General features: G+C 46.9%; 3 protein-coding genes across 5 annotated transcripts in view; 2 read left to right on the top strand and 1 right to left on the bottom strand.

Moving 5' to 3' along the window:
* Window positions 1-8,350, top strand: part of ecel1 (endothelin converting enzyme-like 1) — a 31,886-nt gene extending 23,536 nt beyond the window's left edge. For all 3 annotated transcript variants that reach the window (XM_076036827.1, XM_076036826.1, XM_076036825.1), the window contains 8 exons: window positions 795-853; window positions 2,362-2,413; window positions 4,750-4,817; window positions 5,303-5,427; window positions 5,529-5,594; window positions 6,124-6,219; window positions 6,706-6,782; window positions 6,970-8,350. In XM_076036827.1, the coding sequence (XP_075892942.1) occupies window positions 795-853; window positions 2,362-2,413; window positions 4,750-4,817; window positions 5,303-5,427; window positions 5,529-5,594; window positions 6,124-6,219; window positions 6,706-6,782; window positions 6,970-7,069 (643 nt within the window). In that variant the 3' untranslated portion in view covers window positions 7,070-8,350. The remainder of the gene's footprint in view (window positions 1-794; window positions 854-2,361; window positions 2,414-4,749; window positions 4,818-5,302; window positions 5,428-5,528; window positions 5,595-6,123; window positions 6,220-6,705; window positions 6,783-6,969) is intronic.
* A 1,053-nt stretch (window positions 8,351-9,403) lies between these two features.
* xaf1 (XIAP associated factor 1) lies at window positions 9,404-12,873 on the top strand. The gene is made up of 7 exons (XM_076036824.1): window positions 9,404-9,556; window positions 10,219-10,354; window positions 10,444-10,500; window positions 10,876-11,092; window positions 11,209-11,273; window positions 11,581-11,757; window positions 11,911-12,873. The coding sequence occupies exons 1-7, from the start codon at window positions 9,519-9,521 to the stop codon at window positions 11,941-11,943; spliced, it is 723 nt and encodes a 240-aa protein (XP_075892939.1). The 5' UTR covers window positions 9,404-9,518; the 3' UTR covers window positions 11,944-12,873.
* tekt1 (tektin 1) lies at window positions 12,209-14,791 on the bottom strand. Its single transcript, XM_076036821.1, has 7 exons — window positions 14,626-14,791; window positions 14,372-14,537; window positions 14,078-14,206; window positions 13,856-14,002; window positions 13,516-13,741; window positions 12,955-13,151; window positions 12,209-12,753 (listed from the first exon to the last, which is right to left on the bottom strand). Exons 1-7 carry the CDS (start codon window positions 14,789-14,791, stop codon window positions 12,594-12,596), a joined length of 1,191 nt encoding a protein of 396 aa, XP_075892936.1. The 3' UTR covers window positions 12,209-12,593.
* Window positions 14,792-15,114: the final 323 nt, after the last annotated feature.

Genomic DNA, 15,114 nt, shown 5'->3' with positions numbered 1-15,114 from the left:
CTCACCTTTAACATCACTTCCTGGTTCACCTTCACCTTAATGATCTGTCCCGGATCATTAAGCAAGTTGTTACGACAAATAATGTTGTTGTGTTTTTTTTCTAATTCTGACACTCAAAAAAACAGAACAATGTTGCTGCAACTCACTCCTCTGCAAAAATGTATCCAGGTGATAAAAACACACTCAGTCTGACCCGTCTGCTAAATTGAAACACATGCACTTGTGAAAGCAGACATTCACGGATGGAGGATCATCCATTTGGTGCTCTTGTCGCCATTTATTTTTATGAAATCATCCCCCGGATTGACCGATACTCGGCTCTGCTATGACGCAACAGCAAATTTGCGGTCGCATCGCTGTTTTCCGATCCGCTAGAAAACAGCTGTGTCATCAGTCTGAAGAGTGAAATCACCTGCTCTGTGTTTGCCACCAAAAAGCAAAGCGGACGTCCTCGCCGCTCTCTCTCTCTCTCTCTCTCTCTCTCTCTCTCTCTCTCTCTCTCTCTCTCTCTCTCTCTCTCTCTCTCTGTCCCTCTCTCTCTCTCTCTCCCCCGCGGCCCAGGCGGGGCCATCAGTCTCCCACTCCAGGGGGAAGGAAGGGCGTGTCGCGCTCTCACAGCTAGTTATTTTCTGGGATTTGTGCCAATCGATGGGCCGGGCTTTACGTGGATTACCGTAAAGGAACTGTCCGTGGTTTTTAATGCGCACGGAGCTTCTTTGCTGCTTCTGGGACCGCACGCCGTGCGTTTGAAGGCTCTCACCTTCAAATCCCTGTTTGTTTGTTTGACTCCTCAGGTGGCTTCTCCCTCCGCAGGCCCTTAACGCCTACTACCTCCCTAACAAGAACCAAATGGGTGAGTTGGTGACTCGTCATCTTACATACCGATATTTGGGTTGGGTTGTGCGTCTCTGCACACACACACACACACACACACACACACACACACACACAATCCCTGTAAGGACCGATCATTAGTTGCACGCAATTACACCATTGCGTCGCTGCATGGCTTCAACAAGTCAGACACGGCACCTGCACAGGGAAGGGAGGGGGAAAAAAATACACTAGACCTGAGAGGTCCCTCTCCTCATATCGTATTCCTCCTCACAGCTCCACGCTCTCTGCTGCGTGTGCTTAACTCCCCCCGGTAGGAAAAAAAAAAAACACGCCGGAACACTCGTCTGAGTTTTAACAAATCCAGTCCGGCGATGTCACCGCCGGATTCCTCCCTTGTCTTCTCCACCGGATCAGCCCCGCCGGCCGAGTCTGGATTAAAATCTCTTGCAGGGGAGGAAAAGAAAGAAAAAAAAATCAATGGTGTGTTCTCAAGATGACGCCAGAGGACAGAAGAAGTCAGACAAACAGTCATCAGACTCCCCTGGGTCATTTCGCTTTAAAAACTCACTCAAATTATTCATCTCACTTAACCCAGCCACTTCAGTACTTGGCCCTTTTTTTTTTCCCCCATTAAGTCAGTTTTGGCCTCGTGAGTTGCTCCTTCGTGTCTTTGGCCTCTTTTGTTTCATGTCGGGCTCCGTTTGAAGATAAAAGACGAGGACGGGAGGGTGCGAATACTGCCGGCTCTGGAAAATTGACAATTATTTTCAGCTTTACTGATGCAGAGCCAGTAAAGTTTCGGCCTGGTCAAGAGGTTCGCGCAAGCCGATTGGATTTGTCATCTGGGAATCACAAAGTGTTGAAGTACACGTTAAGGTTGAGAAGGTTTGGAGCAAACTTTGTTGAGAGTTACTGATTATTTACTTACAACTTCCTGACTTTTTGCTGTTTTAAAAAGGCACTTTCGACTGTCGCAGGGAGAATCAACCTTTTCTACCTTTTCACGTATCAATCCAACATTCTGGCAAAAAAAATTCAGTCGTCCGTGTGGAACAGCAACCTAACAACTCACAGAGCAGCTCTCACACGCAATTCACCAGTACAGTCAATCAACCCCAAATCTTTGGCTTCTCTCTCTCACTCTCTGCTTCTGTCCGATAAAGCTGATTGGTTGACACGAGCGCGGCGAGCTTTCCCTCCACCTTCTTGGTTCTCAGATAAAGTGCACAACCTGCTGCTGCTGCTGCTGCTGCTGCTGCTGCTGCTGCTGCTGCTGCCTGGGAGAAGAGCGGCAGTGACAAGCGTAGCACTTCCTGTGAGGTCTATGTATTTGTTAAAAAGAAACTTTGCCACCTGCACTCACTCAGCGGTTGTGTCCTGCAGTTGGGGGGCGTGTGCAGTTTGTATTTTACAGGAGCTCCTTCTGCAGAAGACAAACTGTGGAACCGCAGCGGACGACATCAGTGTGAGTCGCGGCGGGACTTTATTCACCTCTCTCATGGTGTCCCTTTATCTCTCTTCCAGTCTTCCCCGCTGGCATCCTTCAGCCCACCCTGTACAACCCAGAATTCCCGCAGTAAGTAGCCCACCACCTCCTCCCCATCCTCCTCCTGTTCCAGCCTTTTCTCTGCCGCGTGCTCTGCAGGGAGACGGCAGCGTCGCCGCGGCCACAACAACACAGGTCATTAAAAGTTGGCGAGCCTCGTTCCTCCGCCGCCTTCCCAGCACACCAGATTACACCAATTTAACTGGCCACCAGGAGCTCAATTACTGAACAAGGGTAGCAGTAATGGAACCCGTGTCATTGAGGAGTTGCCTCTTAAATTCCAGTCCGTCCAAATAATTCCAAGTTGCATGAAGGTAGAAAGCACTCCAAGTAGCCGCTCGGCTGTATTAATCTCACTCGGTCTCCTTTTCTGGCTTTCAAATAAGAAAAAAAAAAAATCAATGTTTATTTTTGAATAGCATTGCTCACAATTTTGGGTCTAATACAGGGGTGGGCAAACTTTTTGACTGGTGGGCCACAGTGGCTTGTAAAGTGTGACAGAGGGGCCCGAGCAGGAGCAGACAGTTGAATATGAACAAATGCAAAGTTACAACAAAATATGTCTTTGAAGCCCCACAGTGCTTACAGGAGCTCTTTATTGAAATGACCCTTAAAACATGGAAAACATGGATGAAAAACAGCTATTTTATGACTTGCTGACTATTGACATAATTTCTTCATGTTTTGCATTTCATGTCTTGCATTGTAAAGTAGTATTAGACTGAGCAACATTCATTTCACGCTAATGGCCAAAGAGCAGATAGCATTAACAACAGGTTGTTTACTGGACGGAGAGGTGTGTTTGTGTCTCAGTTGTTAACCGCTGCATCGAGGAACAATAATGGCATCGTTTACAGCAGCTGTCCTGCCAAAAGCGCGCGGTCCTGACAATGGTTCGCCACGGCGCGACAAAACCGCCGAACGTTCAGGTGCAAACATTGTCTTGTCCGGTCCATTTAGCGGCCACGTTTGTCCCGTAAAGCTGTTGAATGGTGGAGCGGCGCCGGTGCCAGTATTGAGCATTATTTGTCAACGGCTCATTGAGTAGCTTCCAAAAAGCTGCTGCACCTGGTGGTAAAAGCAGCAGCCTTGGGAGAGAACACACACACACACACACACACACACACACACACACACACACACACACAGAGACGTCACCATGTGCAGGTTGTGTTTCAAAAACATCATTTTCAGTATTATCAGTATTAATTATTGATACAAAAGTAAAGTGTGTGTGTGTGTTCACATCGTTATTACTGCAGCCTAACCTTTAAACCTTCGCACTCCCCACCACCACCACCACCACACACACACGCAGCAGTACTATCACGGCATGTATAATGAGGCTTCAATCAGCCGCTTGGATTAGCAGCAGGAGTCGGCCGGCGGCTGCAGGCCGGGTATCGACGAGCCGTCACAAAGTCATTTTCAGACGTCAGCATGTGAGCGGCCCGCGGTCTGCCCTCTCGTCGCTCTCGCCCACATCTGCATGTGCGGCCGCGGCTTGACTGCAAAGGTGGCGTCGTCTCGCTCGCTTTGCATTTCATCCGGCTGAAAACTTTTGGAAACTAAAATGTAAATTTCCTCCCCGCCCGTGAACTGGAAGAGGGACATGCATCCTTGAAGTGTCTTCTGCTTCTTCCTCCCTTCTCGTCCTCCTCCAAAAGGAGGCTTTCCGCTCTTCTTCTTGTGGGTGTATCCGAAACTAGAGTCGCCGAGCAAATAGCATTCTGTCTGGGTGTGATGACAAGAATTAGCAATGAGGACAATAAAGGAGGAGAGACGAGACGTTTGGGCTGAAGTAATCCGACACTTTAAATCGGTCAAAGCTTTGCGGCTCTGCACTGCACACACATTCGCTGCCGTGGTAAAACGGCATAAACACCATTTTCTATTTGTGTAACGGCTGCTGATGCTAATAATTATCGTGCTGAATGCATGTTCAGGGCTTTCTCTGCAGAACGGAGCTTATTCTCAGATCACTTTTATTCCACTGATAATTTACATTATGTATTCAACTTAGAGGCCCAGTGTGACACATTTAGGAGCATCTTATAGTATTGAGGCATATTACAGTTGTTAAGGATTTTGTTTTTGGCCGATGTCCCAGTTTGAGATTTTGAATTGGCTCCATTCACAGTCCACCTTGCAGCTTTAGACTTTACACAACTATATTTTGACCCACTCTTCAAGTCTAACAGGTAACAGTTAACTCAAACAGGTACCAAAGCCTCTTATTTTGTATGCTTTTGTCCAGAATCCAGTGAATATGCAGAAGGAGCACACCTCAAATGTGGAATCTGTTTTAAAGCTTGACAAGCTTGACTTTTTTATCAATAATGGGCTTTTGTCTCCTCTGCTATCAGGTCAATGAATTATGGAGGAATTGGGTCCATCATCGGCCATGAGCTGACACATGGATATGATGATTGGGGTAAGAACAGCAGCCTTCTGGGCCATCACCTCCAGCAAAAAATAATGCTTTTTATCTTTTTATTTCTATTAATCGAACTGTTCTGAATGGAAAGCGAGTTGTTTTTCCTGTTCTGCAAATCTGCCCTGATCCACAACCTATAACTTTCCACTTCCTATCTGACGTCTGCCCCTCTAAGAAGGTGTGAAACATCTGCCAACCAGCCTCCCAACGCTGTAATCATTTTGAGTGTGACTGTTTGGGGTTTGCGCACCTCCAAGTTTCTTTGGCAGATAACCAGCCGTCGCTTTTATTCGACAAATTCTGTTGGCTGGGGGAGCAGCCCGCTTGGCTCGGCGTGCGGCTACGGCCGCCAAGGTCGGCTCCGGGTTTAACTGCACCGCAGAAAAGTGTAAAAAATGATGTGCGGGGCGGCTACGCACGTCCCCTCCTCTCTCTGATGTGTCATCGCTGTGTCTGTGATGATTCTGTGTCGGGGTCCGCAGGAGGCCAGTACGACCGCCACGGCAACGTCAAGCAGTGGTGGACCGAGGACTCCTACAAGAAGTTCCAGGTGAAGGCCGAGTGCATCGTCAAGCTGTACGACAACTTCACCGTTTACAACCACGTGGTGGGTGGCCGCTCACAAACCTCGTCGGCGTTCTGCTCTGACGACGAAGCTGCTTCGGCTGATGGACTTGCGGTATCTTAGGTGTTGTCCTCTCTGTGCAGGTAAACGGTCGGCTGACGCTGGGGGAGAACATAGCAGACATGGGAGGACTCAAGCTGTCATATTTTGTAAGTTACACTCTGAAAAAAATGATTGTTTTAGTGAACGTTGATGTTACCAGCTTGCAGTGTGTGCATTTGTCTCTTTAGCTTTGAACATCGCTGCTGTAGTCCCTGTGTGTGAGTGCGTTTGTTTTGATCAATTTTGAGGACCTTGCAAAAAAATTGATTTTACAGGGACCAGCGGACCCCAAGCCTCTTTACTTGGATTCATATTGATGGTGGGAATGCTGTGTGTCTGTGTGTGTGTGTGTGTGTGTGTGTGTGTGTGTGTGTCTGCGCGCGCGCACAAGCGAGAGAGCGAGAGAGAAAATGCCTGGAACAGCAAAGTATCTAAAGTGCCACCTAATTCAATTCAGATTTAAGTGTCTGAGTTTGGGTGAGCACTTAGGTTTCCATCAGCCTTCAAGGTCTTCTACTAGAAGAAATTCTGTGCCACAGTGGATGGACATTAGATAAAGTTAGGAGTCCCAACTTTGCCTGCAAACCCCTGCTTTCACCGTCGACGCTCCTCACACTGCTGTGTGTCCTTGGCCAGGCCTACCAGAAGTGGGTGAGGGAACACGGCCCAGAGAGGCCACTGCCCGGCCTGCGCTACACGCACGAGCAGCTGCTCTTCATCGCCTTTGCACAGGTGTGTGAAAAGTCTGAGTTTGTCTGAAGAGGGTTGCACTTCTGAATCAACACAAAAGCTTTTGAAAGTGTGCTTTTGCCTTCCTCTAAATGGCTGCCAGCTCATGGCAAGGCACTGCAACAAACCTTTTGGGGGAAATGTTTAAGACCACCAGTCTACCCTCAAGACAGTACAAAGCTGCATTGTCATGAGATGGTTTGATCTGACAACCGCTGGTCTAATCTCTTGTAAAATTACAATTTTGAACTGTGTGGATTGTTAAGTTGTCCTAAAATAATTTGCAAGATACAGGGAAACATCAAAACGTGGCATACCATGACGTCTAAACGCAACATATGACGGTATTGATATCTGTAATATAGACTTAATAATATTAAGTATATTATTTAGTAGAGAGGAATTATTTTTATTTTATTTTTAATTTCTGCAATAATGTTTTTTGGTTTGTTTGTTTTCTTTGTTTGTTACTGTTGTGTCTCTTTCCAGAACTGGTGCATGAAGAGAAGATCTCAGTCCATCTACTTGCAGCTGCTTACCGACAAACACGCTCCAGAGCACTACAGGTACAGTGTTGCACTCTCACTCTCTGGTTGTCAAAGTGGAGTCTGAGAAACTTTTGTAGTTCTGAAGGAGGGGTCCGTTAAGTCCGATTGCGGCCTATGAGAGAAAATATGATGAAAAAGGCAGTTTCATTTGTGGCTGGCTAGTTCTGACAGACACCCTGTGGTTCTGTGTCCTCTCCCACCGCAGAGTGATTGGCAGCGTGTCCCAGTTTGACGAGTTCTCCCGTGTTTTCCACTGTCCGAAGGGTTCTCCCATGAACCCGGTGGAAAAGTGCTCCGTGTGGTGACGAGTCGTCGGCATCTCTGAATCCGTTTCATCCCCGCGGCCGCACAACAACGCAACCGGTCCCTCATCATCGTCACCTTCATCGAGGTCGTCGGGATGAAACGGCGAATGAAGCCAGTTCAGAGTCAACATCGTCCGTCTCCGCCAAAGCTGAAGCACGGGTCACATGACCGCTCACCATGTACATACACATTATTTTATTATATATATTTTTCTATGTTTAAATTTATTTTTAAATCATATATTTTTGTATTTTAGCAGACATATCACACGGCATTCTAGAGTTCACAAAGTTTTTTTGTTTGTTTGTTTGGTTGGCCAACAACTTGTTTACTCACTCGTTTTTTTTTTTCCTCCTTTCGCGCATTAACTTGTAAACCGCGGCAGGAGTCCTGCGTCACGCGGCAGCGGCGGCTTCACTCTGTGGCGTGTTGCCGGACAAGGACCAGTTTTAAATGACCTGCCGACGCGTCATCCGCTCGACTTTGTATCCCGGTTTGTGTTGCAACGCTGCTCTCTTGTGGCTGCGGGGAGCTGAAGTCACTTGTCGACCGCAATGTTGTATCGTTTGCCTGCATTTGGTCCCTCGTTACTGTGAGTGTTTGTACGATTTTTAAGGTTTGTTGACTTAAAAAGACGAAAAAACAAAACAAAAGAAGGTGGACTCGCGGATGATGTTTGTTTCTCAGGATTTGTAGCGAAGTGCGTTGCCAAATGCTGGATCTTTGCGTGTCTTGGCTACGTCCAGCTCCTCAGGCTGCCTGCCGCCCAATCAGGAAAGGAGCTGAGGGTCATCCAGCTCTGCCGTCGGATTATTTCCCAACTCTGATTCCTGCTGAACTCTGGATGATCTCGTGCAAGGACTGCGTGAGCTGGGTCAAATCAGCTCTTCACTTGCCAAACTAACAGAAGCCACCATGTAACAAAAGCGCAGCGACGGAGAATCAAACCTTTGTATGAAGTATTTAAAAAAAAAAAAATGAGTACTTTTGTATACAACAACACAAAAAAAAACAATTTATCGGTGGAAGAGGAGAAAAGAATCTTTGTACAGTGAATAATATAAGAGACCACGTGGTTGTACAGATTGTTCCAATGCAAGTGCATGTTCCAGTTCTTGACCCATCAGTAAACTCTGATCAGTGACTCTATGAAGGACACACACACACACACACACACACACACACGTACTTCTACAGCTGCTATTTCACAACTAGCAGCTATCCTCCACTCTCTGTTGGTCACTGTTTAATGTTTGAAATAAATACAAAGGACAACAGTGCTATGCTGCCTCCATGTGTGCTCAGGCGTGTGTGATGAAAAGCTGCTGTATCTATGAGCCGTGTGTGTGTGTGTGTGTGTGTGTGTGTGTGTGTGTGTGTGTGTGTGTGTGTGTGTGTGTGTGTGTGTGTGTGTGTGTGTGTGTGTGTGTGTGTGTGTGTGTGTGCGCGCCAGCCAGCCAAACGGCCAGAACCCGGAACCTTCTCTTTCCCTGTGTTGGATGGGTAGTGACGCGGCTCGCCCGGTAAGCCTGCAAAGCTGAGCAGCTTTTCAACAACAGATTTGAAACGCTGTCGCCCGGCTGTGCAAACCAAAAGGCTCAGGCCACTCGCACCTTATCTGCAGGACTGAAACATGTGCTTTGCTGACTGCGGCCTCTGACTGTCTGAAGTGAATCATGAAACATTTGGAGCCAATGACTCCATAACTTTTTGAAGCCTGAGTGAACTAACTATGTTGTCACTAATGTATCTATAGATATAATGTAGTGAACTTTTGTGTTGACTTTAGCTTGAGCATTTCACACAGCGGTCCTTGCAGAAATGTTCTCCACCTTTGCAGCATCTGAAACTTTTTTTTTTTTCTCTCTCTCTCTCTCACTGCAGTGATTGCACTCATTGTCACTCACAATGCAAAACTGCCAGTACTGGTAACTACACTTGGTGTGCGTAAAAGTGGTCTTGATGTGATGCAAACAAGTTCTGCTGTCGTCACTGATGACATCCAATCATTACGAGACGCAGTGTCTAGCAGAATGCCCCACGGAGATGCAGATTAAAGGTGAATGGGCCCAAAAGTTTGGCAAAGTCAGGTTTGCCGCTGCTATTGACAACATCGTCTTCGATCGACTGTGTAATTAACACATCGGATTAAAGCTGCGTCATAGTTCTTGTCTTCTTCTGCAGGCTGCCAGATCTGTCCGCGACATTTAATCGTTAGTTATCATTTTTAGAAACTGTCGACGTTGCAAACGGGATCTGTGGCGGGCGGTCGACTCCAGATACTAATGGTGCTTTTGCAGAACTCTGGCGCCGCCTGCTGGTGAATGTGGCAGACGGCAAATTGCCGGACAGTTTCACTTTCTCTTCTGACGAATCGAACTGACTGGAGCCCCGTCATCGGAATCTGACTACAGCCGGCAATTTCCACCCAAAAAAAAACCCGTGCGGATGGATGAAGCCGAACCTCAGCGGTTCTGCGGACAATGGTAAGCGGTATACTTGAATATCTGGTGTCGGGGGGTAGAAGTTGTAAAGGTCTGGTATGAGCACCAAAAATCAAACTGCTGTGTCGGTTCGGGCGGTAAATCACTTCTTTAAAAAGCTTTAAAAAAAAATAAAAAAAAATAAAATAAATGATATTTGAATTAAAGTATGATGAAATTTGAAAAGGCATATTTTAATATAAGGTACGCACACAGTTTGTGCGCCGAAGCGTCCTTCACTCAACATGTGGCGGGGGAGGGGACTTTAACTCGACAACGTCAACAAAACATCAAGACATTTTGTTTGTTTACTTACTTACTTTCATTTCCCATAAAAAAAAAAAATTAAAAAAAAAGAAACTCTTCACGACGTCGTATTAATGTTCCTCCATGGAAACTGTAACTTCCAAGTCAACTTTTCAGAACATTCAATTTGCACAGGTCATCTCTGATTTGTTTTTATTTTTATTTTTTTGTAAATTCCTTCTTGTGACATGTATCTACACGATGACATATAATGTTTAGTTTTAGTTGTTGTGTTTTGTTGTGTTTTGTTTTGGGGTTTTTTTTGTCTCTTCTTCACTAAACAGTAAAATGAAACCTATGTTGCTGAGTTACTAGTCCTCTGATATGACACGCCTTTATCGGTTCTCCCTCCCTCGCAGCCACAGGTACGTGGCCGAGTCCAACTTTACCTTACACGAGATGCACTGCAGACGCTTCCTGTGCGTGTGTCCAGACTGCGAGGAGACAGTTCCCAAAGAGCACCTGGAGCAGCACAGACAAGAGCAACACACTCTGGTGCAGGCGTTCAACAATGTGGAAAATATCGACAGTGCATGACGTTGTGTCGTTGGCTCTGAAGGACTCACGCGTCTGTTGGTTTGTAGGTCCGATGCTCCAAATGCAACGTGAAAGTGGAGCGCGGTTGGCTGGGTGAACATGAGGTAAGGTGCAGCAGTGTAGAAATGCTGTTCGTCAAGGAAGTCATTTTTGCCATGAACAATTAAGTTGCTTGAAGTCACGCTTCACCTGTAATGAAGTAAAAACTCTCTTGGTAGAAGCATTTTGTGCTCCGTGTGTGGGTATAAAGACACTTAAAGCAGCGATTAAACATCATGGTCCACGTGCACAATTGCATTTTTGGTCATGAGTGTTTTGATCACTGGTCCAGAATGAATTGTCAGAAGAGATTCAGCCTTATGTTGATGACCTGTCGCTTTTTCAAAATGTTTACAGTGACCTCATTCCTAAATTGACTCCTGAAACAAATTCCAAGAGATTCAGGAAATGGTTCGTAATAAAGATTCTGTGTCTCCCAGTCAGACGAGTGCGTGGAGCGTCTGCGGAAGTGCGACTTCTGCGAGCTGGACATGCCGTGGAAGGAGCTGCAGGAGCACGGCCTGGCCTGCGGAAGCCGCACTGAGCTCTGCAGGGAGTGCGGAAGCTACGTGACCCTGAGGGACCAGCCTGACCACAGCCAGACCTGCTCGTCCACCGGCCAGGCCTCAGCACTGCGTCCGCCCACCAGGAAACCAGGTACAGACAGTGGGAGGATGCAGACTCAGAGGTTTTGGCAGAAGTCATAGTCAAGTCTGGAGTGGGTCGATGGTTGTGCGTCATATCACCCGAACTTTGCTCGTCTTTTACGGCAGGACTGAGGGAGACGTGCCGCAGGTGTAAAGCGTCACTTTCTGCTGAGGATCTGTTTACACACGAGGTACTCGTTGACTTTCTCATTAGAAACAGATCACATTATTTGAAATATATGAAAGGAAATAATGGTATCACAGGAGGTGTGGAGTTGGTGGACCTTGTCACCTGCACAGAATCCCAGCTTGTTAATATACATGTAATTGCATTGCAGCACAGGTAAAACCGCACCGGTTATGTTTTGAAAAGCTCAGATCTGAAGATATAGAATAGAATTTAACACCAGAAGGAGTCATAGCCTTGATTTTAGCTCAAAACTGCTGACATTTTAACCGAGCAGTTAGACTCAAACCTGGGCTCCTTCCAAAAACCAGTGTGTTCCAGCAGCCGAGGCTGATGATGAACAGCAGAACGGGCTCAGTGGTCGCTTGAAGTCGACTTTCCTCTCAGACCGAGAGGCTGCCATTGTTGACGGAGACGACCCGGACCAGATCAGCCCCTGTCCCCACTGTCACCTGGCCCTGCCCCTCCTCACGCTGCGGTGGCACCAGGTAACATCTCTGCATTACGCCATGTTTGTCTTACACACGATTGAAATGTTGCCAAAGTAACAGGTCCTGTGTGTGTGTGTGTGTGTGTGTGTTGTGTGTGTGTGTGTGTGTGTGTGTGTGTGTGTGTGTGTGTGTGTGTGTGTGTGTGTGAAGGCAAAGTGCCAACGCCTGCGGCCGAGGAAGTAAAGACGGGGAGGTCCTCGAGATGGATGGAGCTGCCACAGAAACCTGCAGCTGCTGAAGTGGAACACCTGATGAGAAAACAATCCTCACACTGCTGTTCTCTTCCTTTTTTGACACAAGAATCACTGCCAAAGATTGTCAGAAGTGGAAAATGTCCCACGCTGTTTATAAAGGCAGGGAGCAGATATTAAAATCCCCCCTGACGTTTATCACGAAGCAATTCATAAAAGTGTGTGCTGACTACTTACTGCTTACTTCTTAATTCGCAGTCTTAATTCTTTATTACTATCACACGTTTAGTAAAATGACTCTTTTATACACTGTATTGACAATCAAAGCAATAACTTTTGTTTGTTTGTGTTGTTGAATGCTTTCTGTATATTGACGAACGCGAGTGTCATTTTCGGCTGATCATCGGCTGATTGGTGCCGTGTGTGAGAGAAACTACACTACGGGAAAACAATTGTACATCAAAGACCCTTTGTGAGCACTGGGGATGGTTTTTGGTTGTGACTATCAAACAATTAAAAAGAAAGAAAAAAGACATTCAAGGAGTTAATTCACAGTTTCAAGTAACATTTTCTGTACAATTCAATTGAAATTCAATTCAATTTTTCAGTTGAAAAGTGTAGACGCAGACGCATCCTGAATGATCAGAATTTCCGTATGACGACGGACTCCCTGTGCTGACCGCACACGACCTCGTCGACGTAGAGGGCGTTGGCCTTGACCTCGATGCTTCTGTGCAGCCTCAGTCGGCAGTGAACCAGAGTTCGCTCCTCCGACTCCGACTGGGCCACGGCCTGGCGGAGCCTGGGAGTTCACAGACACATCGGCCACACGGTGGCGTTACGTCATCATCAAATTGACGATTGTACGGTAATAACACAGTAATAAATGATACTACATTAATAGCAATAAATACAGGTTTTTTTTCCCACTCAATCCAGACGTGAAATATTGACAATCCAGCTGTGTTGTCTTTTAATCCACGGCTCATGTGTTGCTACTCACCTGCTAATGTTAGCGGTGAACTCCTGAACCTCAGCGAGGAGTTTGGACTGCACCGGGTCGTGACACAGTTCCTTCTCGGGCCTCTGGTGGCGCAGAGACAACCGGGCCTGAACCAAATCTCGAGCGCGCTCCGTCTCCGTGATGGCGGCATGGAGATCTTCTCTGACCCGCCGCTGGCCGCAAATCTCAGGGACGATCTGCAGAGACGTGTCACACCAGGATCACTCAGTAGCAAGGCAGGGACAAATTCAAGTCCATCAGTCAAAGTCTGTTAATGTTTAGATGTTTAGTTTAGTTGACACAGTTTGAGTCATCATTAAAAGCTGTTCTGGACTTTTAATATCTTGCTGCATTCACAGTGAGTCACAGTGTTGGACGTGCAACTGGATGTGTGAGGCTGTGCAGCCCAAATTTCTGATCACTCCACATGGTCAATATGATCGAAATAAATGCAAATCAGAGTTCTGCAAGTTTGTTTGTTTTGTTTGTTTAGTTTTTTTTTAATATTTTTCCCAGCTGACCATCAACCTGTCCTGCCGTCGTGTTACTCCTAAGCCCCACCTTCGACAGTTCGTCCTCCATCTGACCCTTGGCAGACTTGATATCTCTGACGCTCAGCTGCAAGGCTGCTGCAGTCGCCTGGACCTGCTTCTGCATGTCGCTGGACGTCTGCTCCAACAGGGACTCCACCAGAGCCCGTAAGGACATGGAGTTGGCCTTCTGCTGCTCGGCCTTGGCGATGCTGACCTCCGAGATGTTCTCCCACTGCTTTGGGGTCAGTGCCAAGCTGAAGGAGGACAGCATGATGGAGGACTTTAAACACAATGTTGCCTTTTATATTAAAACTGTCTTTTCTAACATTCTAAAGAGGAACCCATGAGTCTCCCTTCAAACAGCTCACCTTGACAGATGATTCATCGCATTTTTGGACCTTGGCAGGTTGTCGACGGAATGCATGGTCATTACAGCACAGGAGCTGTCGATGCGCTGGGCCTCGGACTTCTCCTTCAGATCTTTCTCCAGCAGGTACTTGACGCTCCGGTTTAACCTTCAGACACAGTGCAAAGGTTTTCATCCCTGTGTTCGTGCGCGATAGCACTCAGTTGTATTTAGCCTTTCTCACCGAATTTGCTCTGTCATCTGCTCCGCTGCGTGTTGCAGAATTGAAGCGGCGTCTTCAATTGCCTTCCGCTCGCCAAGTAGCTCTCTGTCCACGTCGTCCGGCGACCTCTCCGGTGGGAGACGTTTCTCTCTGCGAGAGCCACGGCACAAAAAGAGCAGAACTGCTGCTGATACCTTTAAAGCGCCTCAAAATACTGTGTACGTGTCATGGACGTCAGTGAAGGAAAGACATTCAGAAGCGATTAAAACTCATGTTTTCTCGCACTTCCCTTCCCAGCATCCTCCCAAGCCTGACCTCTCCTCCAGACAGAGAACGGCAACCCTCAGTGGCTCCTTGCTGGCCTCCAGGGTTTTCACCACTCGGCCCTGCATGGTGGTGAGCTCCTCCGTCTCCTCGATTATCAACTGCAACTTCAACCCCAACTCCTCCTTCAGGAACTCAATGTCTTTAAGCCGCTGATCTGCAGAAACAAATTGCAGTTCTCTTCCGCGGGTTTGCAGCATTACCCTGTGCCACTGCAAAGCCCGGCTGATTTCTTTCAGGCTTACCCAGTTGCTGCTCCTCATCTTGCATGCGTTTGCATTGCTTGCCTGCGTCCGAGATGAGCCTCAAGCATTGTGCTCGGAACAGCTCAGAGTGGTTCCTCATGCTCTCGATATTTGCCATATTGGGCTCACCACCACCTATCTGAAGACTGCGATCTGGGACAGACATTGTTCTCCACTGGTGGTCAAGACAGAGTCAGAGAGAATAGGATTGCACGAGTCATCATTCGGTCATAAAGTAATACAAGCAACAAAAAGCTGCCAACGCAAACAGCTTTATACAATTCTTGCATATAACATTTAGTGGTACATTCAAGTGACAGCCTATGTTTGATAAGTAAAAATTATTTTTGTTGTTATTTGGCCAGCACGACTGGTGTTTGTCCTTCTTGGGCTTCTGTAGAAACTTTTTATTTATTTATTTATTTATTTAGCTTAAACAACAACAACGTTTACCATTTTATACCAGGATAAAACTTCTATCAAAATTAA

The sequence above is a fragment of the Nelusetta ayraudi genome, unplaced genomic scaffold (assembly GCF_046127955.1).
Source record: "Nelusetta ayraudi isolate G7.1 ecotype Tasmania unplaced genomic scaffold, CSIRO-AGI_Nayr_v1 ptg000048l, whole genome shotgun sequence".
NCBI lineage: Eukaryota > Metazoa > Chordata > Actinopteri > Tetraodontiformes > Monacanthidae > Nelusetta > Nelusetta ayraudi.
The sequence above is the reverse complement of the archived record's forward strand: the minus strand, read 5'-3'. Positions and strand labels throughout refer to the sequence as shown.

Coding starts and splice junctions, on each gene's coding strand:
- tekt1 (XM_076036821.1), bottom strand. CDS start 14,791: ATGTCTGTCCCAGATCGCAGTCTTCAGATAGGTGGTGGTGAGCCCAAT. Junction 13,742..13,855: donor GCGATGAATCATCTGTCAAG/GTGAGCTGTTTG, acceptor GTCCTCCTTCAG/CTTGGCACTGACCCCAAAGC. Junction 13,152..13,515: donor TGGAGGACGAACTGTCGAAG/GTGGGGCTTAGG, acceptor ACGTCTCTGCAG/ATCGTCCCTGAGATTTGCGG.
- xaf1 (XM_076036824.1), top strand. CDS start 9,519: ATGGATGAAGCCGAACCTCAGCGGTTCTGCGGACAATG. Junction 11,093..11,208: donor TCCGCCCACCAGGAAACCAG/GTACAGACAGTG, acceptor CTTTTACGGCAG/GACTGAGGGAGACGTGCCGC. Junction 11,274..11,580: donor AGGATCTGTTTACACACGAG/GTACTCGTTGAC, acceptor TCCAAAAACCAG/TGTGTTCCAGCAGCCGAGGC.